Source organism: Polypterus senegalus, chromosome 17, assembly GCF_016835505.1.
Source record: "Polypterus senegalus isolate Bchr_013 chromosome 17, ASM1683550v1, whole genome shotgun sequence".
NCBI classification, from domain to species: Eukaryota; Metazoa; Chordata; class Cladistia; order Polypteriformes; family Polypteridae; genus Polypterus; species Polypterus senegalus.
Window position 1 is genome coordinate 92,085,539 of NC_053170.1, and position 24,646 is coordinate 92,110,184.

The 24,646-nt window shown below is 43.4% G+C and overlaps 2 protein-coding genes across 5 annotated transcripts in view; one reads left to right on the forward strand and one right to left on the reverse strand.

The window, feature by feature from the left end:
- The window catches only part of LOC120517410, a 42,278-nt gene extending 37,258 nt beyond the window's left edge, over positions 1 to 5,020 (reverse strand). For 2 of the 3 annotated variants that reach the window (XM_039739727.1, XM_039739726.1), the window contains exons 1-3: positions 4,237 to 5,020; positions 1,409 to 1,524; positions 1,266 to 1,326 (exon numbers count right to left, since the gene is read on the reverse strand). In XM_039739727.1, coding sequence (XP_039595661.1) covers positions 1,266 to 1,326; positions 1,409 to 1,524; positions 4,237 to 4,692 — 633 coding nt within the window. In that variant the 5' untranslated portion in view covers positions 4,693 to 5,020. The remainder of the gene's footprint in view (positions 1 to 1,265; positions 1,327 to 1,408; positions 1,525 to 4,236) is intronic. The other variant, XM_039739728.1, reaches the window with a different exon arrangement.
- LOC120517406 (WD repeat-containing protein on Y chromosome) overlaps positions 1 to 24,646 on the forward strand; it is a 96,965-nt gene that overhangs the window by 14,396 nt on the left and 57,923 nt on the right. Inside the window, exons 1-3 of one of the 2 annotated variants that reach the window (XM_039739721.1) lie at positions 9,838 to 10,309; positions 10,387 to 10,511; positions 13,229 to 13,287. In XM_039739721.1, coding sequence (XP_039595655.1) covers positions 10,060 to 10,309; positions 10,387 to 10,511; positions 13,229 to 13,287 — 434 coding nt within the window. In that variant the 5' untranslated portion in view covers positions 9,838 to 10,059. Of the gene's footprint in view, positions 1 to 9,837; positions 10,310 to 10,386; positions 10,512 to 13,228; positions 13,288 to 24,646 lie in introns of those variants that run through there. The other variant, XM_039739722.1, reaches the window with a different exon arrangement.

A 24,646-nucleotide genomic window follows, 5' to 3' on the forward strand; every position in this document is an offset into this window, starting at 1 on the left:
GTTTTTATAAGCATCGACATTTCTTTTGCATGCTGCAGGTTTTGTAAGAACATGAGAAGACAAAACCCATTATGAGTGGGGGACTTCTCAAGAAATTAATATGCATTTGTTCTTTCATGCTCATATTTCCAAGTGTCCTTTTGGTGTTATAAGACCACAGCGAGGCAGAGCCCATTCAGTTTTTGGGAGCAGTGGCACCCACTATGGCAACGAGAGGTGCGACAGCAATGGCACCTCGATGGATAAACGCATGGCTTGGACATCTGGTTCATTTTAGGACACCTCGCAATGAAGCATATTAGTTGGTTACAAGATGGCTTCTAACACTCTGTAGGAAATGAGGTGACCACACATGTACAGTGTGTCATATTTATGTGCCAGGTGGAACAGCTGGACATGTTGGCTGTAAGCATCCCCACAGAATGGCTTCACTAGTCCATCTCTCAGAAGACCAAGCCAACGTCTAAATCTGCTGATCTCTGTAACAGAGTCGGCCACTGGGTCCTGGTGTCCAATGGAGTGGACAGGGTGATTTCCAGCAAGTTGGTGACTTACCATGGCACCTAAACACAATTTGAAGATGCATCAAAAAGGAATGGGACTGTCCTGGTAAGATCAGGTAAGGGTGTCCGATTTCTGCTCTGGTAGACCACCTGTTGGTGTTTACCAGTAAAGGCGCTCTGCTCTGTCAGTAGCGAGAGGCACAGTTGGTCTGCAACATGACAGGTCAGAGACACCCCACCACTCTCAAAACCTCACAACCTTCTGTTAGGTGGCTTTGAGTGCCATCGTTGCCATCTACAATGTTAGTCCCCCTCCATCAAACACACACACACACACACACGGGGCAGAGAATGTTTCTGAGCAAACATGGGTACGACAGGATGAGCCTTGATGCCCCTCATAATCAAACCAGCAGAGGGAGGGATGCCAGGTCGGTTCACCTCTTTCGGGATGGGATGACACACAGCTGTGCAGATGGATTAATTCCAACCAAAGCTTTAGGAGGTTCAGCTGTTCCTTTGCCAGTGCCACTCTTGCACCTCAAAAAAAGCCTCGAGACTGGCTGTGACATGAAAAATACTACATTAATATTTTACATGAAAGGCACTACATAAATATGTTTACAGCCAGAGTTGTTACCAACAAGGAAGGAACAACACACACTTTTATACCCACAGTCATGAAAGGCACTATAAAAGTAATTTAACAGCCACTATTGCTACTCTCCTTTGATTTCAAGCAGGTGTCGTTCATGAACTCACCTTCTCCTGGACGCCACTCAGGCGCCGCTTCAGTCGATTCAGGAAACTCCCACTGGACAACCTTAAAAAAAAAAAAAGATGTGAAAGCACAAAGTGCCAGGAGAAGATGGGCACAGCAGAACAGAAAGGGTCGAGCTACTTACATGACCCCCTCCACCTTTTCGGGGGGAGGCTCGATTGGGCTTTCACGCTCTTTAAATCCAGTCTTTGAGACTTCAGTCAGGGCTTTCGTCTTCCCGCTTACAACATGTGACGTGTCCTGCACAGAAACGACATTTTCTTGATTTTATTATCCCGACCAAAATTGAATTCTTCTCTCTGTTTTGTTACATTTCTGCTGCTACCCTGCATAAGGCTGAAGGCCACCCACCACAGGGACAGACCCTCAGGCGCATCCCACTGTCCTGGGCTATTAGTATCAAGTCGAGGTGTGGCAGGGGGATTACTGGAATGCCGGACATGGGACAAGGTGGGCAGCGTGAAGCTACTGACTCAATATACAGGCAGCCGAATTGGTGAATCTAAGTGTTACCGACTCCACCAAACCAAGTCGATGACTAAGATTTTTATGTGAGCTTCATGGGGTTTGGAGCCAAGCCCATCCCAAAAACATTGGTCCAGTTGACGTCCTGCAATCCCCCTGTGGAAACTCTTAAGCCAATGTAAGGGGAGTGTAAAGCAGTGAGCAGCCTATCCATGTGTGTGAGTGGTGCACTCATCAGGTGAACCCCCAGTGCTGGTCAGAAGAATGGACTGAGGTCACGAGGGAGCCCCCACTTGAGCCCTGCTTTGTCTCAACTACTTAAGTCAGACCACCAATGAAGGAAATGGCGGTAGAATGAACAGAACCGGTGTACAGAAGCAAAAAAGGTTAGACACATGCAGGGCCAAGGTCGGAGTAGTTGTCACTTAGACTCAACTTTTAATACACTCAGAAAAAGGGAAAAAACAATAAATGTCAACCTATAATCCTGCTCACATTCGACAGAACACACAGACACCGCTGTCAAAATTCTGTAGAAAAATCGAATACAGAAGGAGTGTTTACAGACTGAGCAGAAAAGCAGACCCCTCCTCAATACTGTCACCCAGTATGACAGCCGATGTGGCCTCCACTGTATACTGACACCATGGCCACCCACATACTCCAATATGGCAGAAATGAAACGTTTAATGTCCAGGCTTTGCCAATATGTAGGTAGAGTGGCACAGTGGGTGGCACTGCCATCTTACTGATCCTGCATGCAGGTGTAGTCCTTGAGGAGTTTGCACATTTCCATGCGTCAGCATAGGGGTGCCTCCCACATTGAAAGAGATATGCGGTTTGGTTAGGCAGAAGCATGAAAGGCACTATACGTGACAGATGGCTATATAGAGATCTGAAAGGCACTATATAGGTCTGCTAGCTAGCTTGAGATATGAAAGGTAAGGTATAAGTAAGTTAGTTTAACACATATATGAGAGCACTATATCCGACAGACAGAGGTATATATACAGTGCATCCAGAAAGTATTCACAGCGCATCACTTTTTCCACATTTTGTTATGTTACAGCCTTATTCCAAAATGGATTAAATTCATTTTTTCCTCAGAATTCTACACACAACACCCCATAATGACAACGTGAAAAATGTTTACTTGAGATTTTTGCAAATGTATTAAAAATAAAAAAAATTGAGAAAGCACATGTCCATAAGTACACTCTTCCTAGAGCTGGCCGGCCATCTAAACTGAGCAATCGGGGGAGAAGGGCCTTAGTCAGGGAGGTGACCAAGAACCCGATGGTCACTCTGTCAGAGCTCCAGAGGTCTTCTGTGGAGAGAGGAGAACCTTCCAGAAGGACAACCATCTCTGCAGCAATCCACCAATCAGGCCTGTTTGGTAGAGTGGCCAGACGGAAGCCACTCCTTAGTAAAAGGCACATGGCAGCCCGCCTGGAGTTTGCCAAAAGGCCCCTGAAGGACTCTCAGACCATAAGAAACAAAATTTTCTGGTCTGATGAGACAAAGATTGAACTCTTTGATGTGAATGCGAGGCGTCACGTTTGGAGGAAATCAGGCACCGCTCATCACCAGGCCAATACCGTCCCTACAGTGAAGCATGGTGGTGGCAGCATCATGCTATGGGGATGCTTTTCAGCGGCAGGAACTGGGAGACTAGTCAGGATAAAGGGAAAGATGACTGCAGCACTGTACAGAGACATCCTGGATGAAAACCTGCTCCAGAGCGCTCTTGACCTCAGACTGGGGCGACGGTTCATCTTTCAGCAGGACAACGACCCAAAGCACACAGCCAAGATATCAAAGGAGTGGCTTCAGGACAACTCTGTGAATGTCCTTGAGTGGCCCAGCCAGAGCCCAGACTTGAATCAGACTGAACGTCGCTGGAGAGATCTTAAAATGGCTGTGCACCGACACCTCCCATCCAACCTGATGGAGCTCAAGAGGTGCTGCAAAGAGGAATGGACAAAACTGGCCAAGGATAGGTGTGCCAAGCTTGTGGCATCATATTCAAAAAGACTTGAGGCTGGAATTGCTGCCAAAGGTGCATCGACAAAGTATTGAGCAAAGGCTGTGAATACTTATGGACATGGGATTTCTCAGTGTTTTTATTTTTAATAAATTTGCAAAAACTTCAAGTAAACTAGTGTCTGTGTGAGTGGTCACCCACTCGGAGGGTCTCTTTGAACCCAGTGCCCACCCGCTCCGAGAAGGAGCTGATAGGATTGCGCTCCACGTTCGTTAATACGACTTCTAGCTGCCTTATCCAAGTCTACGGGACAAGGATTCCGGGCCAGTCTTGGTGGTATTTGGCGCAAGGGGGCGCCAGTCGCCCACAGAGAACGCTCTCACGTTATTGTTACTTTCTGTAACGCTGTAATGTATTACTTACCTTTTTGAGGGGGCTCGAGACGGCTACCTCCACCTCCTGTTACCTCCCATTTTCTTGCCCCTTCGCTTCTGCCCACTTACCTTGTGTACGCCCTTGCCGTCGCCTCCTCCATAGACGTCCACTTGTTTTTCGGAACTCCGGTTCATCTCTTTAATGTAGGTGCGCGAGGACTCCAGACTTGCCACAAGTGCCATTTTTTCTTGCTTAGTCCGTTCCAGCTTCTCCTTAAAGTACAGGACCTCTGCCATTTTTTCTTTGAGCGCCTCCTCTTTAGCCTCCAATGCCAGTTTCATGCGGCTTTTCTTGGAGCTCACATGGTTGAGGCGTAAGACGACGCCTGTGTATTGATTTGCCGCCCTCCTCAAAATATTGATGCAAAGAATGCCAGTGGGCACGACAACCAGCGAGGCCAGGACCCCCGACGAAATTAAAAGGTCCTGCACAATGGAGGTCTGCGCTATGAAGGGCTCGTCGACCGAAGGCGTCGTCAACAGCGCGTACAAATAAAGACTGAAGCAGCGGAACAGCAGATACATTTTCTGTGCTACCCGATCCCCTCTGAATGACTGGTATCCCGCTCTTCGACGGCTTAAAGGTTATGCCGGCGGGCAAACGAGAGCAGTTTAACCCGTTATGGGTCCTGAGCCGTCACCTACCTCACGCGAGGATCCTCCAGTGTGGCTCATTGGTCGGACCTTCCTGAAGCAGCGGCATTAAACAAAACGCCGCCATCTTTATGGACTCGGTGTCCTTTTTTAAAGGTTTTCCTAATGGATGGATGGATGGATTTCCTTCACACACTGGGCCAGACAGATTCGTTTAATAGCTCAGCAGTGACATCTGGTGGTAAACCCAAGCGGCCACATGGAGAACATGCGAATTCCACATAGACGCAGAATCCGTGCGGAGAAAGCCATATGTAAAGGCCAAAGCCCCAAGACACCTGCTGCTCGCTATGTACTGGTGGGGCCTGACCCTGAGATGGAAAAGTAGAAATAGGAGAAGCAAAATATAGAACAGCTAGATAGCTAGCTTGAGATATGAAGGTACTATACAAGTCAAACAGTTAGCGAACTTGATAAAGATATAAAGGGCACTTATACAAGACTGACAGTTAGCTTCATAGATATGAATGGCACAATATGGGTTAGATAGTTTCACAGAGATATAAAGGGCAGTATATTTGACAGCTCTTACTTTATAGGTATGGAAGGCATTATGTAGGACTGCTAGCTTGATATGAAATCTCTCTCTCTCTCTCTCTCTCTCTTATCTATATCTCTCTCTCTCTCTCTATATATATATATATATATATATATATATATATATATATATATATATATATATATATACTCAGCAAAAAAGAAACGTCCTCTGACTTTCAACTGTTTTTACTTTCAGTAAACTTAATGTGTAAATATTTGTATGAACACTAAAAGAGTCAACACCATAAGACATAAACTAAAAATGTTTCACAATGTGTCCCTGAATGAAGGGAGGCTCAAAATCAAAAGTACCAGTCAGTATGTGGTGTGACCACCAGCTGCTTGAAGTACTGCAGTGCATCTCCTCCTCATGGACTGGACCAGATTTGTCCGTTCTTGCTGTGAGATGTTACCCCACTCTTCCACCAAGGCACCTGCAAGTTCCTGGACATTTCTGGGGAATGGCCCTAGCCCTCACCCTGCGATCCAACAGGTCCCAGGCGTGCTCAATTCCTTCGACGATAAACACGAATCCGTCCATCACCCCTGGTGAGACAAAACCGTGACTCATCAGTGAAGAGCACTTTTTGCCACTCCTGTCTGGTCCAGCGAAGGTGGGTTTGTGCCCATAGGCGGCGTTGTTGCTGGTGATGTCTGGTAAGGACCTGCCTTACAACAGGCCTACAAGCCCTCAGTCCAGCCTCTCTCAGCCTATTGCGGACAGTCTGAGCATTGATGGAGGGATTGTGTGTTCCTGGTGTGACTCGGGCAGTTGTTGTGGCCATCCTGTACCTGTCACGCAGGTGTGATATTCGGATGTACCGATCCTGTGCAGGTGTTGTTACATGTGGTCTTCCACTGCGCGGATGATCAGCTGTCCTTCCTGTCTCCCTGTAGCGCTGTCTTAGGCGTCTCACAGTGCGGACATGGCAATTTATTGCCCCAGCCACATCAGCAGTCCTCATGCCTCCCTGCAGCAGGCCTAATGCACATTCACGCAGATGAGCAGGGACCCTGGGCATCTTTCACAGTCGGTAGACAAGTCTCTTTAGTGTCCTGCGTTTTTAGAACTGTGACCTTAAATGCCTACTTTCTGTAAGCTGTTAAGGTGTTAACGACCATTCCACAGGTGCATGTTAATGAATTGATTAGGGTTAATTGAACATGCATGGAAAACATTGTTTAAACCCTTTACAATGAAGATCTGTAAAGTTTTTTGGATTTTTAAAACATTATTGTTGAAATACACAGTCCTGAAAAAGGGACATTTCTTTTTTTGCTGAGTATATATATATTGTTTTTTTTATATACCGTATATAAAGTCAATGTGTGCATGTATGCATGTAATATGTATGTGTGTGTATTTATGTTCCAGCATCACTTCCGAATGGCTGGAGTGATTTTCATGAAACTTGGTACACATGTTCCTCATTGGTCAACTAAAAATACTGTGGGGTGAAATCAACCCTAACTCACCCCCTTCTGGGTAGGGTGGGGGGTGATCTAGCGGTCTTGTATGCATGTTATCATCCAGTTGACACTCGGAGCGACCACCAGAGGGCGAACTGGAGGTGACTGCCAGCATTCTTCATGTTTGAGCGCAACGGCGCCCCTGTGGCTTTTAAAATTATAAAATAGAGTTGGCCGGTCCCGAGCGTCAACTGGATGATAACATACATACAAGACCGCAAGACAAGCACATTAGTGAGTCTTCATTGTTTGTTAATTTATTTTTAAAGTTTTTTATTTAATTATACTTTTCTCAAACAATTAAAAAAATGTTAATTTATTTTTATTTTTAAAGTATATTATACTTTTCTCAAACAATTAAAAAAAAGTTTATTTTCCTTCAGGGCAACGCCGGGTATTTCATCTAGTATGCTATATATGTCAGATATTTAGCTTGATAGAGAGAGATATGAAAAAGCGACAGCTAGCTATCTTGCTAGAGATGATTTAAGAGATATATGAAAGGCACTATATAGGATAGCTGGCTTGAGATATGAAGGTTCTATAAAGGTTAGATAGCTAGCGTGTTAAATAGATATACAAAAGGCACTATATATGACACCTAATTACTTTATATATAAGTTTGCATGTTCTCCCCGTGTCTGCGTGGGTTTCCTCCCACAGTCCAAAGACATGCAGGTTAGGTGCATCGGCGATGCTGAATTGTCCCTAGTGTGTACTTGGTGTGTGTTTGCCCTGCGGTGGGCTGGCGCCCTGCCCAGGGTTTGCTTCCCACCTTGCGCCCAGCGTTGGCTGGGATTGGCTCCAGCAGACCCCCGTGACCCTGTAGTTAGGATATAGCGGGTTGGATAAAGGATGGCTGGACATAAAACACACCATATCAGACAGCTAGCTAGGGATATGAAAGGCACTATAACGGTCACATAGTTAGCTTCATGGAGAGATGGCCCAATATGGCTTTTATTTTTGGGAAAACTTGACAAAGTTAATCAAGTCCAAAGACATAGCTTTTGAGTGTAAAAACAAGGGATGAATATATTAGATCTACATGCTTGTTTTAACTTAAGACAACTTAATTTAATCACATGGAACCAGGCGTCACAATACAGCCAAGAAGTTATTGTTTCACTGTTGTTGTTTTTAATTATTTCACATTAGTACATTTACATGTCAGTTATAAATTCATGTTTCTTAAATATACAAGTGCACTCTTAGTCCTGGTTCTTTAATGGCACTTCAGGGTTTTGTGGTTCCTCTATTGCTTGACAAAGCACCACCATTTCATTCTGAGGGTTCTTTGCATATGCAATTGGTTCTTTGTGCTTTGAAAAACTTCCTACTATGCAGAAAAAGAAAGTAAAATGTTTAAAGGATGGTAGCCCTCTGGTCTGACAAATTAAGAAACCTGGAGTGTATGCAGCGGGAGTCCTTTTAAAATCAGAAGCCACTGGTATTCCCCATCTATTCACGGTTACTTACTGTATAGAGTATCTTTCTGGAACCTTCGTGTGGATGCGTATTTTGAAAACCAAAAATGTTTCCTTAAATGGCATATCTCTGAAGAACACCGCTGGTACCTTTATTTTTTTAAGAGTGTCGTTGAATTTTGTCAATAATATTGCTTGTAATAAGTTGCAATCACTAAGTAAATACAACAAATCCAAAGTACTCTGAGGTGAAGATAACCTGCACTGCGCCTGATATGCAGCAGGAATTCTTTAAACATCAGGATGCCATTAGGACTCTTCGTGGCTCTTTACAGACATTGTTACGGTTCGAAATAAGTAAAAGTTCTTTAAACTTCAACTTCTTTTGAATGTTCTTTTAGAAACCAAGCATGGTTCCCCTATGGCATCGCTCTGAAGATCTGCTTTGGCATTTCTACTTTTAAGACTAAGAGATTTTGAAATACAGACCAGTAAACGTGAAATACAGCAGTAATATGCAGACGTCAACTTTCTGATTCGCCCTCGGTTTCAATGCCACTCCCGCCCGTTGAAGGTGTCGAGTTTGCCCCCATTTCTTTCTTTCTTTCTTTCTGGTACCTCGCCTGTCCCAGACACGTATATGTCAGGATGATTGGCGTTTCTAAACTGTCCCGGTGTGTTCCCTGTGATTAACTGGAGCCCACCTCGGTTTGGTGTGCTGCTTGCCTGTCCTTTGAAACAAATCAACTGCTCTTCCGCGCACCCGCTAATTGTTTTTTACTCTGTTAGAAGTCTGGGTGTAATCTCCTGGGGGGTCAAGCATTGATTTGGGGACTGAGAGGGTACATTGTATGCTGACGCATGCCCTAGCTGTCCCTCGGTCTGTCTTCAAGGAACACCACTGTGGACACCCAAACCCCAAACCCATCGCGGCGCTGTAACTTGGACGTCCATCTCTTTTTTTTTTCGAATGGGGGCTGGCTTCAAGTACCCCGCTGACTGAGGCACATCGCTACGGGTCCAAAATCAATTCTTGCACACCCACTGCAAAAAAAAAAAAAAAAAAACTCGTTGTACCGGGTGAATCTATGGAATATTTTAGCACTGCGGGTTGGTGGGAAAAGAAAACATTGGTAATCCGCATGAATGGCACCGTGAAATATAAACTTAGACTTTCCAATATATACGCTTTTGACGTTTTCTTAACACTTTTAGAGGCGATGATTTTACAGTTTAGGTCCCTGCAGATGTGGGGCGACAGGGCTAACCGCTGCGCCACCGTGTCACTCTCCTCTCGGCTTTTGGGTCACTATATATAAACTATTATGAATGCACTTACTTTAGTTTAGGGTTTCATAAGTCAATCACGGCAGCACCATCTGATCGTTTGCCACGCCCATAGTCGCCCACGCGCTGCCAGTTTGTGAGAACCAATCAATGCGCACGTCTTAAGGGGTACACAAAGAAAACAAAGGGGTTCCCCGAGGAGAAAACTCCAGTGAGAAGAACACACTGCACACTCTCTCTCGGAGATACGAACAATGCCGTTTATCCATGTTTTTATGACACTGACTTCTATTTACTCAAATTATTTGTTTATTGATTTCTAAGTGCATGAAGTTCGCAATTATTTAGAGAACGGGGAGGGTAGCCATGTGGGCATGCTCCAAATGGGTAGCTGAGTTTTTTGCCAAGTTGATGCCAGGTTTACGCACGTAACAGGGATCCAGAAATAAAAAGCGCGAGTGAAGTCAGACAGAAATGGGCATCCGATCGTCCTGAGGCACCTTTGGTCAGGTGAATGCCATCTGTTTTAATTTTGAAGGTGATCTTCAAGAAGCACATCCAAGACCCCAGTTCTCTTTTATTTGACTACTCTGCCTTCGGCGTCTCTTGTCAATGTTGGGCGAACCGCAGCTCCACCCCGCCGCCGCCGCCACTACTGCGCCGGGATCTCCGCTTGGCTGCGAACTTGCCGGTGTGGCCGTCACGAGCTGGGAGAAAGGAGGCGGCTGCGCTCATTCTTTCCCTGGGCATCGCGGCTTTCGCCAGTAAGGGGAAAAAAGTACACCTATAGTAACTGCAATTGACAGGCGTTTAGTTTAAAAAGCGCGTTTTCAATCTGCAGCGCCAGTGCCTGAACATTTATCGATGCCCCTGCCGCAAGTGCTACAGAAGAGGAGCCAGGCTCTCCAGAGGCGCCTTCTGTGGGAGTCCACCTTGGCGGAAGTGCGCGAGTTTCTGAAGAAAGAGGTTAGTGGTCGCCTCAAAGTGGGCAATGCGGAGGGTGCAGCCCACAGTGTGGTCCCGGCAAATTTTATTCAATTAAGGAGTTCAAAGGTGTTGCAGTCTCGGCGTGAATCGGAGTGCAAGGTTCTGGTGTGTTGTAATCAAAGTGGAAAGCCTCGAATTTCGACGTAGTTTAAGCCATCGTCGTGGGGCGCAGACTTTTAGAAAACCTATAGATTTTAAAGGTTAGTTTATAACATGCGATCGCTGGATTCAAAGGAGCAGAACGGTATAAAAAACTTAAGTGTTTATTGATTGTAATGATTTGATAGCATATATAGAAACAGTGTTCCGATTTGCACACACTTGTAAGTGTCAGCACTGGCAGTTTCGCTCTACACACGCACTCCCACTTAGTTATACGCCGCTCAGCTCCCCACCCCTTAAAAACCATCAAACCAGATGGAGAGACGGAAGGACCACGCGGATACGGGAAATGGCAAATTCTACACACACCAAGTACAGTACAGCAGACGTCTAAGCAGCACATCTCTGTGTCCGCCTTGCGCGTTCTTAAACTAATTCACAACATCCACATCTTGATAAAGTGTCGGTGACATGTGTCTCGTCGCTCTCCTCCAGGCAGACAGTCCGCCCCATTTATTAAAGTAGTATGGCATCTGACATTTCAACCTTTAAAACGGGGACTCACACTTTTAAAAATACTGCTTCCTTAAAGGGCATTAGACTGGTATGGGTCGTCCCTTGTAGAGCCATTGCTTGACAAAGAACCATTTAATTCTGTGCATATGAAACTGGCACTTTGGGGTTTGACGAAGTCCATATATTGTGGACAAAACAGGATACCCAGCAGGATGCTAACAGAGCCTGAACCTAGTAGGTGTTACTGTATGCCACAAGCGTCCTTTTACAATCATGAACCTGCTGGTCGGTCCATTCTTTTTCTTAACCCCCTTAGGCAGCATAGCTGAAGCCTGTCACAGCGATCGTTGGGCGCAAGGTATGAATAACACCTGGGCAGGGTGAACACGTGGGCACACACACACCAGGGGCCAGTTAAAAATTCCAATTAATCTAAGTCGCAAGTCTTTAGACAATGGGAGTAAAGTGGGGCACATTGACACGGGGGACATTCAAACTCCACAGAAGAAGCATGGGGGGATATGAACCCCGGTCTCCTTATTTTATATTTACAAAACTATTATAATCTACAGTAACGGCGCACTGCATTATAACGTGCAGTGACTACACTTGACTTGAGCATTCCTAGTTTTCAGACTCGTTTGCTCAGAGATTGATGCACTTGCTCCTTCCTGAGCAGCTCTTCTTTCTCCAATAGCGGCCCGCTTCTTCTCTTCTTTCATCTGCATCTTTTTGCATTAAAACCGATTAAGTCAGTGTTTGTGTTGCAATTACTTTGTACATTTTCCTTAATTTCTCACTTAAGCTGGCACTTAACTCTGCCTCAAGGATGATTTAAGATATGAAGAGGTAGGGGAAGTAATGGCGAAGTTGGTAGGGATGAGAACGGTGCCCATACTCATGCGCCGCACGGCTGTCTTGGTGGCCGCTGCAGAGAGTTGATTCGACAATAAAATAAAAAGAGGAATAACTTTGAAGGTCAATCATCACCCCAAAAGCGGGTTAATAAACGTCACGTACTACAGGTATATGTGTACCAAATTTCAGGCCAATAATTTCAACGGTTTACGAGTCACGGGTGATTTAAAATCATGGACAGACAAACGGACAGCCACAGTAGCGTATTATATAAGAAGATTGAAGGATATTTATGAAGCTTGCAGTTTGGTGTAGTGGTTAAGGCTTTGGGTTTCAGACCCTGAGGCTGCAGATGTAAATCCCGATACTGACATTGTGTGACTATAAGCGAGTTCCTTTAGCTGTCTGGGAAATGGTAAAAACAGAAGAAAATGAAAATAATTGTAACTCTTAAATATTGTACATTTCCTTTGAGAAAGGTGTCTGCCAAGTAATAACGGACCACCAGAGCCACCTTAGAGAACATTTGTTCTCTGCTCTCATCCATATGACTTGGGAGTGCCTATGAACCACACCTCTGATGTGTTTGAAGTTCTCCTAGATCCAGCTTTAAAACAATTCTCTCCTTCTCAGTTGGAGGAGCCTTAGGTCGGGAGTGTAGGAAGGATTAAGGCTCAGCTGGACTCATGGAGGAGAAGGAAGAAGTCTGAGTATGTTAGATTGTACTGTGGTGCAGTTTAAAGAATGAAGAGCCAATTTCTTTTAAGCCGAGGCATTGGCTTATCAATTGGTTGTGTCGGGGTTGGCGTGCAAGAAGCCCCACACCATCACTACATGCATCAGTCATCCTCAAACCTGCTTAATCCAAGGCAGAGTTGTAGACCAGAGCCAATCTCAACAGCACAAAGTACAAGGCAGGAAACAGCTAGGAAATCAACCAAACCTGGGCGTATTCGGGAGACTGGAGTGAGGAACACACAATCAATGTTCAAGCAGAGGGAGAACATATACTGACACCTTCAGCGTCACAGTGTTGCACTGGAAATAAGGTGCAATTCTTTTTTTCCCTTTTAAAAATGTTAAGCACTTAAGATGACATGTCTTTAAGAAATATGTATTGGGTTATCATAAACCCTAAAAAGAGAGTTTAATTGAAATGAAGATGTTACAGTAAGCCTTTACATATCAGAGGTATGAATGATACCGGTTTTCTATTTCAGGGGGAACAGAAAAGAGGCACCAGACATGAGAGCTTCAGCAGTGATGAGAAAATTCTCAGGTAAGCTGAAGTGGCAGGTGCGACCATCTTGGGGTTAAGATGTTGGGGCCAGTAAGGCGGACACCCCATGTTAATCTGAGCAAGTCAAGTCTTCTGCATGTTTTAGGAATGTATGTGACTTAGGAAGCTACTTTGAGAGAGTAAAAAGGCGCTATATCAGATCACAAGACTGTTGGTTAAATCCTTAACACTGGCTTGTTTTGTGACCTTAAGAGAGTCATTTAAACTGCGAGTGTACAAAAGCAGCAGACATGTTCAATAGGTACAAATGTGCCAGTACAGTGCCATGATGAAGCATTTGATATGGCAAGCTATTGTATAAAATCACTAGACTGCCGTTTGAACCTTTATCAGTGGCTTGCTCCCTGCCAGGGCTCACATCACAGAATTGTCAAGCACTTTGCTATGGCACTTACATTGAAAAGACACTATATCATAGTGAAAGTGTCCAGTTGTGGACAATAAAGGTAAACTAGCTAAGATGGTGGATTAAATTCCTAGCACATTGTGAGCCAGAGTGAGTCACACAACATGCAAATGTAAAAAAGTGACAGAAATGTAGATGTGAATGTAGTTTAACGGAGAGTCACATTATAGGAGATCAAGGGGGCTGGTTTAGGTCTAGCACTGATGCTCTGTGTGACCCTGAGTGAGTCATTAACCTGTCGAGACACTCGGCTGTCCTTAGCTGGCTTACTGTATTTTATCCTCTTGCTGTATACTGTGCCTTCAGAAAGTCTTCAGACCCTTCCACTTTTTCACATTTTGGAATGTTGCAGCCTTATGATGCTAAAATCATTTCCATTCATTTTTCCTCCATCAAGCAACACTCAATACCCCAGAATGACAAAGTGAAAACAGGACTTTAGAGATATGTGCAAATGTATCAAAAACAAAAAAAAAACTAAAAATGAAATATCCCTTTGACACAAGTATGCACACCTTTTACTCAGTTCTTAGTTGAAGCCTCTGGAGCTTTCCGGGGTGTGAAGTGAAAAACTTCACAAACCTGGATTTGGGGATTTCTGCCGATTCTGTTAAGCCCTTTCAGGCTGGATGGAGACCATCAGTGGACAGCTATTGTCAGGTCTCTCCAGTGATGTTCAGTTCGGTTCAAGTCTGTGCTCTGGTTTGGTCACTCGAGGACATTCACAGAAATGTCCCCTTGTCACTCCTGTGTTGTGTTTGAGTTGTGTGGCATTGGTAGGTGAACCTTTGGCCCACCTGGGTGCTCTGGAGCAGATTTTCATTCAGGATATCTCTGTACTTTGCTCTGTTCAGCATTGCTTCAACCCTGACTAGTCTCCCAGTCCTTGATGGTGCCTTCACCATTGGAGTGGTGTTGCACATGTGATGAGCAGTGCCTGATTTCCTCCAGATATGACGCTAATCTTGGTTTCTTGGTTTTCTTCTAGCAAGCTTCCATGTGTCTTATACTGAGGCGAGGCCTCTGTCTGGCCACACTTCATAAAACCCAGACTGTAGGATTGTTGCTGTGATGGTTGTCCCATCTCCACAAATGTTCTCTGGAGCTCAGCCAAAGTGACCACTGGGTTCTCGGTCACTGCTCTCACCAAGGCCCTTCACTAATGATTGCACAGTTTGACTGGTCTGCCAGCTCTAGGAAGGCCAGTGGTTGATCCAAACTTCTTCTACTTAGGAATTACTGTATATAGGCCACTGTGCTTTTGGGAACCCTTCAATGCTGCAGAAACGTGTTGTAGTCTTCCGTAGATCTGTGCCTTGACACACTCCTGTCTCTAAGCTCTGCAGGAAACTCTTTCAATCTCATGACCCAATTTGTGCTCAACTGTAGGATCCTACATAGAAAGGTGTATATTTTACCTAATGGTGTCCAATCAATTGAGTTGACCACAAGTGGACTCCCGACATCTCAGCGATGATCAATAGATTAAGATAGATTTCAAATGTCAAAGCAAAGAGTCTATAAACTTGTGTCAATGAGATATTTCATATTTTTATTATTAGTAAATTTGCAAACATTTCTAAAGCCCTGCTTTCGTTTTGTCATTCTGTAGTATTGGATGTTGCTTGATGATGGAAAAATGAATTTAAATGATTTCAGCACTAGGCTGCAGCATCACAAAATGTGAAAAAAGTGAAGAGGGTCTGAAGATTTTCTGAATGTACAATATGACAGTAAAAACTGGATGCATAGAAATGGGCTTTGGGAATACTTGCTTTAAAATGCAGCTTTCACTCTTAATATATGCTGCAGTATAATCATTTTTATACATACATATATACAGCTAAAGATAAGTCACTGGAACAATACATTGTCTTACTTTTCTTTGGTGGTGTCTTTGATGATTGCATTTTCCGTCTTTTGCTGGAGCATGGAGACGTTTTCCTTGATTCAGTGCCGATGTTACATCTGTGCCAATGGGACTTTTGGCCTTGAGGATGTCAGACAAGCTTTTATACCCACACTTTCCACTGACCAATAGGATGTATTGAAAAGAGTCTATCCTACCAATTTAGCTCATCTAATGAGCTATTTTTGTGTTCTACCAAAAGAGCACACTATTTCATTATCTGCTACTGCATGACGTTTCTCAACGGCGCACCTGCTCTAATTACTAAAAGCCTTTTCATTTCACAATCTTCACATTGTCAGGAAAAAAATCTTCAGTTTTTAGCAAGTCCTCCAGAAATGTGTGTACAGTATGTGTGCTAAACCTAAGTATTTTAGGCCCTTAAATCACAGTATCACAGTTATTTTTCAGCTTTGGTTATAGCAGGGAATGACATTCATGAACAACACATCAACCACACGGAGAGTCCAGAGCCAGAAGAATTTGTGTTGTTCTGAAGACCAAAGGAGACACAACACACTACTAGATAGGTGGACCTAAGAAAATGGCAACTCAGTGTGTACAGTACGTCTGCCAATTCAGTTTTACATAGAAAAATGGAATAATGTATGAAGTAGTGTTGTAGATAGAAAGGCCGTAGGGTCCTTCAAACTTAGGATTGAAGAGCTTGTTGGACTGAAGGGTCTGTTCCTGCCAAAATGATTCTGATGTTCTAATGTTAGACACCTACCTGCTACCTGGTCGTGCAGTACTTTTAATGGAAGCAACTGGTGCCTTGTGTAGAGAAAAAAATTATACAATACGTGCTGTTAAGAGCATAAAAGGAGAGAAATCAATGGATGAGGGCGGCTGAAAGGCCCCAGCACTGCTGGCCCCCTGCCATGTCTATGAAACAGCCAACACGTGAAACATTAAATGGTTTGCATATGCCTTCTCTTCATTTGAAAGGTGTCCCTGGAACTGTCTGCATACAATTTAAGATGAATGCTCACTTGATAAGTAAATATCCTGTTACCAAATATATTGCCACATGGAACTCAAATGAATAGTCACATAATCCAGCGTCCTAAAACACAAAGCGCTGAAAAATAATCTCCAAGTAACAGACAACAAACAGAGTGCGTGCGTACCTGTCAGATAGGAGGGTGCGTCTAGTGTGTGGCAGGCAAAGGCACACCTGTTGATACAGAGTCGGGTTCGGTGACTCGTGGGGATGTTTACTGGTGAAGTTGGTTAGCAACCGCAGGACCAATACCAAATTCTGGACATTCCCTGATTGGCCACTTGTGTGGGATGTTAGTTTAGGAATAAACCACAGAGCACTCAGAATTAAAGAGGTACGAGCAAAGTAAGTATCTACAAGATGCCAGGGAAAGAGTAAATGGAGAGTAAGGAGGAAGTGGCAAACAACATTTCTGAGTAAAATGGCCCCAGAATCTGCTGTGGCTGTGCAGTGCTGGCAGTTCTTGTTGTTTGCAGAGGGTCAGCTGTGTATTGTATGCGTGTAGAGAGCCATTTAACTCTACAGGATGGAAGTCATTAATCAGAAGATGAAGGTTAGAAATGTTAAACTGAAAACAGATGACTGCAAAGTGGTCTAAATAAAATACAAAATTAAAACACGCACCGATTGATCTTATACACATGCACCCCCTTCAAGTCAGTATTTAGTAAAAACCTGTGTGTTCAGGTCTGTCTCTTTATCAGTTTTGTACATCTGCAGTCTGCCATTCAACCCTGTGCCCCTGACCCCCACTTCTTCTTATTAGTAAAACTGCTCAAGTTCAGCCACGTTACATGCTGATTGGGAGTGAACAGCCTTTGTCAGGTTCAGTCAGAAATTCTCAACTGGATTGATCTCTGGACTCTGACTCGGCCACTCCAGGATAGCCACATTGTTGTCCTGAAGCCATTCCTGTGTAGTTTTGGCCTTGTGCCTAAGCTTGATTTTCTCCAAAAGCGCAGGTTACCTTCTGTTTTTTCTCCAGGGTTTCCCTGTATTTTGCTACATTCATTTTCACCTCACAGGCCTTCCAGAGCTTGCTGCAGAGAACCATCACCACCATGCGTCACGGTGTGGATGATGTATTTCTGTTAATGTGCAGTGTAAAATGGTGTTTAGTCTGATGGCCAAAAAGCTACATTTCAGTCCTACCAGACCCAAGCACCTTCTTCCAGCTGACTTCAGAGCCTCCAATGTGACTTCTGGCAAACTCTAACTGAGATGTCATTTATTTATTTTTTTGTAACAGTGGCTTTCTCTTTGCCAGAATCTTGTGAGATATGAAGCACTAGGAGAGCAGACTGGGTCTGTCCCTCCAATCTCAAATGCTGTAACCTTTAACTCCTTCAGAGTTCTCAGAAGTCTTGTGGTGGCCCCCCACACTTGTCTTCTCCAGGTTTTTTGTGGATGGTCTGCTCTAGCCCATTTACTGCTCTACCATACTCTTTCCATTTTCTTATCGACCGATTTAACTGGATATCCAGTGACTTGGAGCTTTTCATGTCTCCATTCCCTGACTTGTGCTTTTCATGGAGTTGTTTGCTCTGTTCTTCTGTCTTCATTGTGTAGGTTAGCCCACCATACTGAATCACGCAAGTTGGCCCTTCCACCTTCAGGTACATTTAGACAGAGATCAAATGAAACCCCAGACAAGTGACCTCCACTGAACTAGTGTTGGGTCTTCCAAAAACCAATGGGGTATTTACCAGTGATGATTCAGGGTTGTCAGAATAAAGGGGGTAAATACTTAGGAGATTAATTATTGTGTGTTTTATATTTGTAATTAACTCAGACCACTTTGTAGAGATCCGTTTTCGCTATGACATTTGTGATAAAGGCACTTTATAGGCGCCGACCCGACACAGACTGACATCAGAGGCACGGGCAAAATAAATAAAAAGTTTTATTTTTTCTTCAGCTGTGGGACACGTCTTCCCTGTGTCCCATTGGCCCTGTCACAGTCCCAAAACACACAAAAGTAAATCACACTCTTCTCTTCCTCCACTCCTCCCAGGGCAGCTTTGTCCTCCTCCCCTCGCCCTGAGTAGTGGCTGCAGGCTCCCTTTATACTCCTCCCGGAAGTGCTTCAGGTGGTAATTAACCTCAATCAGACTGCACTTCCGGCTGTGGCTGCGTTGCCGCCCATACGGGCTCAGGACGCCTTGCAGCTCCCCTAGTGGTGACCACAGAGCCCAACCAGGATGAGCTCCGGTGTTGCATGTCACTGGCCCCGATGCAACCCAGGGGGGCTGCCACCAAGTGTTTCCGGGGGGCGTAGTGTGCATCCCATGGCTGCTCCCCCCGGATCCCATGTTGAAGGGGCGTCCCGGCCGTCCGCCACACATTAAAGCCTCTTTTTGTGTTGATCAGCGTCAAAAACAGCCAAATGAAATTCACTGAGATTTAATGATGTACTGCATATCAATAAAAGGGGAAAACTTTCAAGGTGGTGAAAACTTTTTTTAAGCACTGTATCAGTTTTTTTTTTTAATGTAGGCAGTGTGGTGTAGTAAGTAAGGCTTTGAGTTTTAGACCCTGAGGCTGTGGGTTCACATCCCACTACTGACACACAAGCAAGTAACTTCACCTGCCTGAGCTCCATTTTGAAAAAAAAAATGTAACCAAATGTATTTTTGTGCCTTGGATGAAGGCATCAGCCAAATATAACAGGTAATAATGGTTTGTCTTAGAAATATTTTTGTATAGTGTTCTTTGGTATCAATAAATAAGTTATTATTTTTACTACACTCGCCTTATATGCCTCTATGTGGATGAAATCAATGTGCACTAAACCGGGCAAAGATAAAAGCAAACGTTTACTGAAAGTGGAAATGTTCAACACGCCTTTAGCGGAATTTACTACCAGCTCATAAAAACTGAGACCCCACAAAAGCACGAATACCACTTGATCTAACTCACTGGTCACCACAGAGCAGAGACTTAACGACAGCACTGACTGGCAGCAAAAGGCAGAGCAAGTCGCTATACTGTACGTGTGCATAGTACCAACGGGCGTAACGGCGCTTGGCATGTAAAATCAAAAGCCAAAGTGGCTGGTAAAGATGAACAAACTCAAAGAGATCAATCAAGCTTTACTGCGCCTGCACAAGATCAAAAAGGGGTACCACTGTTTTAATGACCCCCAATGCACGTGGGAGGTACACCATGCTTACATTTTCTAACTTGCCCAAAGTGACATTTTAACTTGGGTTAGAACTTTGGTGCGGTGAAGTGGGACCGATACTAGGAATGTTTTATTTGGTTTCCATGCATGCAAGAGTGGGTGACACTGCCAACCTTACAGGCCGCTATGACAACGTAAAGCTGTCAGGTCATAATGAAAGCAAACAGCATTGTCATTCACGGATTGAAAGCTGTTTTTATGAAGTGTGTGGCTGTCTTTTCTTGTGCAGTAAGTGGACCCAAATAGCCCAGTTCTAGCGCCACATCTTTTAGATAATTGAAGTTAACTTTTTGCCAGTAGAACAGAAATTTGAGTGTGGATAAATGACTGGGTGAGCATAAAACCTAATGCCAAAGTATGTGATGACACTTGTTCTTTATTTTAAGAAATAAGTGCATGCAGCTTGGGGATGCTCAAACTCTGTAAATGTGACAATATTGACTCTATAAACGTTTAAGGCAGTGCTAAAATTGAGCAGCAGCTGAAAGATAGAGGGGGCTATGGGCAGATGTTGTTTGGATTTTGGCATGAAAGTCAGTTTCTACCTCCTAAAAAATAAAACTCTGGCCTTGAACTAGATAAATAGGATATAAAAACAGACAGATAAAAACTAATTTAACATTCATCTTAACCTAATTGTAATAATAGTTTCAGCCTGTTACCCATAATTGCAGTAGTGGACATGTACAGTATGTGCTTTTATCATCCATCTTCTAATCCCAATTATCCAGAAAAGAGTGACAAGGGAAGCTGGAGCCTGTGCCAGCAACCAGAGACTACCATAAGCTGTTGGCCTACTGATGCAGTTAAAAACTGAACTACTGGTGATTTTTGATGACACAGCCACACCTAAAACCCTAGCATTGTTTTATATAGCCTCTTTATTGACAGCTGAAGACCTGTTCATCTTATTTTATTGCAATGAGGCTAATCATTCTGAGGAGATGGATGGATGGAGGAGAACATGCAAATTCTACACAGAATCCCCTGAAATTGAACCATGAAATTGTTTTAAAATGGCAGTGCTATCCACTGAGCCATCCCACTGCTGCTGCAGTTTCTCCCTAGCTAATTATAAATCTGCTTGTGATTGTCCTCTGTGCATCATTGAACAGCACAATTATTCAGCTAACATACTCCCCTACTCAGCCCCACACGAATAGAACTGAAGTCCTAAAACGCATAACACTACACTTGGTAGGTCAACGTCAAGGATGGAATAAAAAGTGGCTGGACATCATTTTTAGCTGGTAGTAATCTGTTTAAAGTATACTGATTATTTTTGTTCCAGAATGATCTGTAGAGATTAACTTCAATTTGCTTTGAGCGCAGCTCATTTAAATAAATGGAGAAAAAAATAACAACAAAAGCATAAATTGTAGCCTTAGGGTGATTGGTCTTATTGTCCATGTATGAAGAAGTCAAAGTTACACACCCAGGAGGGTTGATTTTCACTTTCAGAAGAATTTGATGATTTTGTCGAGATGAGATGATGCTCTTCACAGAGCACAAGCACAAGTCAGGTGATGTCCTCAACACCTGATTTCAGCATTGTTCTTGAGCACTGCAAGGCTGACGTGAATAGGACGGTGGCCTTATTGGACAAACTGACAATTATCAGGAAAAGGAAAGACTGGAAAGATTTGGACTTTTACTCTTTAGTTTTTGTTCTGCATATCTGCTATGGCAAGCCAGAAATATTTAAGGTTGTGGGAAGTGTACAAAGAGGAGACACCAGTCTCTGTGTTATGGTAAGCACCGTCTTTTGAGTTTGCCGTCTTCACTCTGGTGGGCACCAGCATTATTTTATTTCTCTCTCACCACTGACTGCTTCTGTCACTTTAACAGCTGCTCTATTCCACTATTTCATTTGCTCCCAAACAGTGAACCCAGACTGATGCTTATTCGATAATGCTGATTGTTTTTGTAAGTCGCTTTGGATAAAAGTGTCTGCTAATTAAGTAGATGTGTGTAGTTTTTTTGTACTTTCCTGATCTGTGAGGGACACAGTGGTTAGCACTGCTGCCTAACGGATCCAACATTCTGGGATCGATCGCTCTGTCTGGAGATTTCAAGTCCTCCCTGTGTCTATGTGGATGTTCATCCTAAATCCTAAAGTTATTCAGCATTCCAAATGTGCCCTGTTAACTTGAGTTTGATAATGTTATGTTCTTAAACTGAGGGAGTGCCTTGTTTTCAAATTATCACAATATGCAGGAATCTTAAACTGTCCTGACATTTGTTTTTTTTTTCCCATTTGCTCTAACCAAGTTCATTTAAGTATATTGTGATGGGGTTTGCCTTCCTCTGGTGGAGGTCATGGAGTTTTGTTTGTCTTGAAGACAAAGTGTTGCTGGTTCAAACTCTGCCTCTGTCTGTTATAACCTGAGCAAGTTGCTTTACCTGCCACTGCTATAAACTATAGAAGTGAGTATCTGTAGTCTAGCTCTGTGGTACACTGACTAAGGCTTTGGACCTTCAAGTCTCCACTGCCCACCCTGAGCAGGACATGTAACTCAACTACAAACAAACTAAAGGAAACAATTATCCTGTATGCTAATTTTGTAAGTTGCTAAAGATAAAGGCTTCAACCAGATTCATTATAATAAATAGAAAAAGCGCTGTATCTGTAATGCATTTTGGGATGGTCCACACTTTAGAAAGGCAATACATAAAATAAAGCTTGTTTATGGGATTAAAGAGTACAAGGTGTCAGACCAAGGAAAGGACAATGTGAATATTTCATGGCTAGGTGACTAATAACTAGGACCCCTGAATGGCATGCATATGGGGAACCTACAAAGGCTGCAACAGGATTCACGGGCCTCAAGTTGACAGTTCAAAGAAACAGATGATAATAAAGAGCAATCTAAAAGACCTAAAATGCACCATAAATAAAGCAGAGCCTACAAAGCACTGGATGGGGAGTAACGTGAAATGAATGCCTACAGTGGAGGTGCAAGGAGGCTGAGGTCCCGACCATACATAGAATCGCACATAACATGGAAAACTGGGAAAAAACTGATTATGACAACTAAGTTGAGTTTGCTATAAACATTTTAACAATATGCTAAATTATACTGAGGAGGGTCTACTACTTATTTAATATTTGCAAACAGTTGGATAAGCGGGATAAGAAGTTGGATGGATAACAGCTGAGACCACCATTACAATGGTTGCTATGGGCATCCTTTATTCTATAGATCCAAGAGAGAGCTGCCAGGTGAGTAGCCTGAGTTCACTACTACAGATACTAACAAGTGCTTGAACTTAGAAAGGGGGAGATCATTTGCATAACATGGCAGTAAAACACATCATTCTGCAGTCCATTTTTACATCATATACCTTGTATGGATAGGAAATACACCCAAATATCTGGATTACCAGAGGTTTTGAAGTTTCCTACCCCTTGAAGGGCATTTATGTGTATTTTGGGACATTAAAGGTGTTTTTAAACTTTAAAAGTCAGTCCCCATTTTGGGCTTGTGCAGGCCGAAGCCTGCCTGTTTAGTTTGTGGCCAGGCTGCCTGGGTGAGGTCTGTCTCTAGGTAGGTCAGTGAAGGTCCTGGCCTGGGGAGTCATATATAAACAGTGCGTACACACAAAAATGTTGCATAAGAACGTTTCCGCGTTCAAATCGCGATGTATAAAACCTAAACTTGGCGTAAAGCTACACATATTTCCATGGTACCTCATACCCTGGCGTACGCAAGTTCTCCAGTCGGTTTTGCAGAATGGTGACACCCAGCATCAAAGCAGTGCTACTGTTCCTGTGTGGTTGCCCTTTCTTTTTCAGATCCACATCCCTGATGCGGCTTTATAAATACACTGAAATTAACCACATATTGTTTATTAGTTTAATGCATCTGATTGTAATTAACCTGTAACAATATAATGGTCCACAGAATGGTCAAACTATTCCAAATACCATAGCTGCTTTAGCGTTGTTACTCTCACTGCACCTTCTTTTTCTTCTTTCAGCTGCTCCTGTTACAGGTTGCCACAGCAGATCATTTTTTTCCATATTACTCTCACTGCACCACTCGGAGCAGCTGGTCGGAAAGAGAATTATCGGTATACAGCATCAAGCACACGCTGCCTCAGCCATGCTTTCTATTTGAACTGCTTCTCACAAGGCAAATGCTTCAAAACCTTTCCTGTACAGACCTCGGGGTTCAGAAAGAGTTTCATCTGCTACGTCCCAAGAGCTCTAAACGCAATCAATCAGTCCATCAAGTGCTCCTTGTAGAACTGTCTGTAGTTATAAGTGCAATCACCTCACTGTAAACCTGCACTACAGTTATAATATTGCATAACCTGAGCCACTTTATAAAGCGCGTATTTACATATGATGAAGATGTCATTTTAAAGATGAAATACAGCAAAATATGTTTATTATATTATACAGATAAAACTTTAACATCATTTAAATAATCTATATTGTTAATAATTAAAAGACACGGTGTCGCTGCGCTAGCAAGGATCTGGTGCTTGGTTCATGGATTGTTCCTGCCTCGCACTGTATGCTTCATTGGGACTGGCGTGAAGGATAGAATAATTAAACATGTACTACGAAGATATTTCAATGTTCCTTAAAAGTTTTGAAGAATTGCCGTTATAAGCTTACAGATGGCTTAACGTCTATTACAGAGCTGATTGTGTGGCGATTGGGTATTTGGAGAAAGAAAAGGAAGGACAGGAATTGGGGGTTAGTACGTTTGAAAGAGACAGTACTGTTACAATAAATTATTTAATCGAAGGTTGCGCACAATCACTGTGCCACCATGTTCCCATGTTTAATAACATGCTTTAACTCCAATCATCATCAAAATTATA